The following is a 2,500-nucleotide window of genomic DNA, read 5'->3' as shown; positions in this document are numbered from 1 at the left end:
AAACTTAACCACAACACAACACACACACACACAACCACCATCCAAAACACCCAAAACACCACACGATACACGATACACGAACTCCAAACCACACACACACACAAAATCCCCCTGACCCGCCATCCCAAAAATCCTTGAGTCCCCCCTTCCCGTTCTCCTCGTGTCCCCGGCGTAGTTCCCGGCGTCGGCCACAGATGGCGCCACCGCCTCGGCCGCCGCAGTCGTATGGCAGAACCATCTGGAAGCGGATGTTCATCGCCGCTCCTATTCGCTTCCCTCACTTCGCCCCGAGAAGGCAGGCTGTAGGAGGCATCTTTCACGATGTACGTGAAGAATGAGCCCGATTGTGACTTTGACATGACGATGGAGATGGTGACGGACATGGAGACGACCCTGATGAGGGAAGAACTCTTCGGGAATCACTGTATCCCGTCCGGTAAGTCTCTCTGTGTCTCTCTTTCTTCCCGTATTGATTGCATTAAAATGCTCGTTTGACAGGCGGGCATTGCAGGATTGCACGCGATCCCGGTGGCATTCGCTCTCCGGGGAATGTCCCTACGCGTTTGAAGAGTTAGGAGGCTTTTAAAAGCTTTAAAATAAGAGGAAATAAGGTTGTTGTACCGGCGTGGAAGGAGAGTCTTATGTTGACGTGTGTTTAAGGGCGAGGTGGGCGTCTGCTATCTCGGGGTTGACACCGAGGGATTATTTCGAAGGTTTATTTACCCGTGATGCCTATTTCTTTTTAGTCTATGGGGGTTGTGGTTGGGATTGTGGTTGTGGTGGTTGTGTCTCGGTGTGGTTGGTGGTTGGGGGTATGTGGCGTGGGGGGATGGGGGGCGGGGGGTTAAATAGGGGAGGGTTATGTGGTGTGTTGGTTACTCTCTCGCGTGTGTTTGTGTGTGTGTGTGTGTATGTGTGTGTGTTCGCAAGCCGAGCGTGGATGACAGTTGGTGTTGGTGGTGTTGCTTTCGGTTGTCATGGCATTGCAACGGTTATTGTAAATATTTTTTGTGGTTTGAATGGTCATGCAATCATGCAATTATGACGGAAATTTTCTTGAGAGGAAGGGGTATTTGGGGGAGTTAGGCCTACCGTAATGCCCAGGGTATGCTAAAGGCTACAGGCGAATGAATAGGCCTATTATATACTCTTTTTTAAGGGTGAGGAAAGTATTTTACTGGGTTAGTTGTCCTATGGTAATAACTAAGAACATTCCATACCCAGTTCTTGAAGGCTTGTTATCTTAGGAACAAGAAAATAAAAAGGAAAATTTGAATGGGTGTTTTATTCTGTATGATTTCGAAACTTCTTTTTTTATCACGTGGAATGAAAAGGTCTGTGTTTCCCATACACTCGAGTTCATTTGAAGGTAATGATATCAGAGTGACTTAGCTATTATTACATTTACTTTTACTCTTATTACATTTACTCTGATATACACATGTTTTGTTTTTTATATCGTTGACATTTTTGAAACACGTGTAGGTGCAATCTTCCGTATCACCCTTTTGCATTTCCTATATTCATTATTTGAACATGTAAGTCGTGGGGGGGGGGGGGAAAGTCACCTTCAGAAATTATAGATCGGTACAGGTGTAAGAGAAATATCACGCCACAGGTGTATTCAAAGACTGCAGGTGTTATTTCCAGACGCCACGGCGCCAAGTCTATGACAGAATTCGTTTTGCAATTTATTAACCGTTGGATACACAACCTTGCAAGTACGAAAGGGAAGGCGTGAGTACTCATCCGAATTAAGGAACGAGATAGGGGAGAGATAAAGGGAGGGGGAAGGGGAGGGGGGTGAATGAGAGGTGATGTGAGGGGGGGAAGAGAGAATTTTTTTTTTCTTCTTTTTTTTTCTTTTTTTACGATTATTCTATATCTGATCAATTGTTCTACCACATATTTTTTCTGCATAAATGTGTATTGAATTAAAGATATATTTATTTCTTCTTTCTCTTTATAACCAAGTCATTTATTGATGTGGTTAATCACCTGAAAAGTTCAACTGCTTATGTGTGCAAAGCTACGCGTTCAAAGGTTGATTAACTTAATAAGGTTTGAATCTTACCTTTGGTATTTTGGATATTCGACCCGTTTATTTATTTTTCATATTTTGTTCTGTGTTGGTTGCTTATATTTATTGATTAAGTTAATTGTAATGCAGCCATCATCATCATCACCACCATTATCATCATCATCACCACTACCATTATCAGCATCATCATCACCACTACCATTATCATCATCATCATCTTCACCACCACTACCATTATCATCATCATCATTATCACTACCATTATCATCATCACCACCACCATCATCACCATTATCATCATCATCATTATCACTACCATTATCATCATCACCACCACCATCATCATCATCACCATTATCTCCACCATCATCATCACTGTCACTTTATTTGGCCTTTTCGATTTACGCCCTTATCTTCATCATTTTTCCAAGTACTTCACTCAGCAGTATGAAAAAAAAG

General features: G+C 42.8%; 1 protein-coding gene across 2 annotated transcripts in view; it reads left to right on the top strand.

The window, feature by feature from the left end:
• Positions 1 to 210: 210 nt before the first annotated feature.
• Atf6 (bZIP_ATF6 domain-containing protein ATf6) overlaps positions 211 to 2,500 on the top strand; it is a 46,407-nt gene continuing 44,117 nt past the window's right edge. For both annotated transcript variants that reach the window (XM_043035384.2, XM_086556526.1), the window contains exon 1: positions 211 to 436. In XM_043035384.2, coding sequence (XP_042891318.1) covers positions 322 to 436 — 115 coding nt within the window. In that variant the 5' untranslated portion in view covers positions 211 to 321. The remainder of the gene's footprint in view (positions 437 to 2,500) is intronic.

Source organism: Penaeus japonicus, unplaced genomic scaffold (assembly GCF_977035675.1).
Source record: "Penaeus japonicus unplaced genomic scaffold, GWHDUDI00000001_assembly GWHDUDI00000032, whole genome shotgun sequence".
Lineage (NCBI taxonomy): Eukaryota > Metazoa > Arthropoda > Malacostraca > Decapoda > Penaeidae > Penaeus > Penaeus japonicus.
Note: the sequence above shows the minus strand (reverse complement) of the source record. Positions and strands in the feature narration are given on the sequence as shown.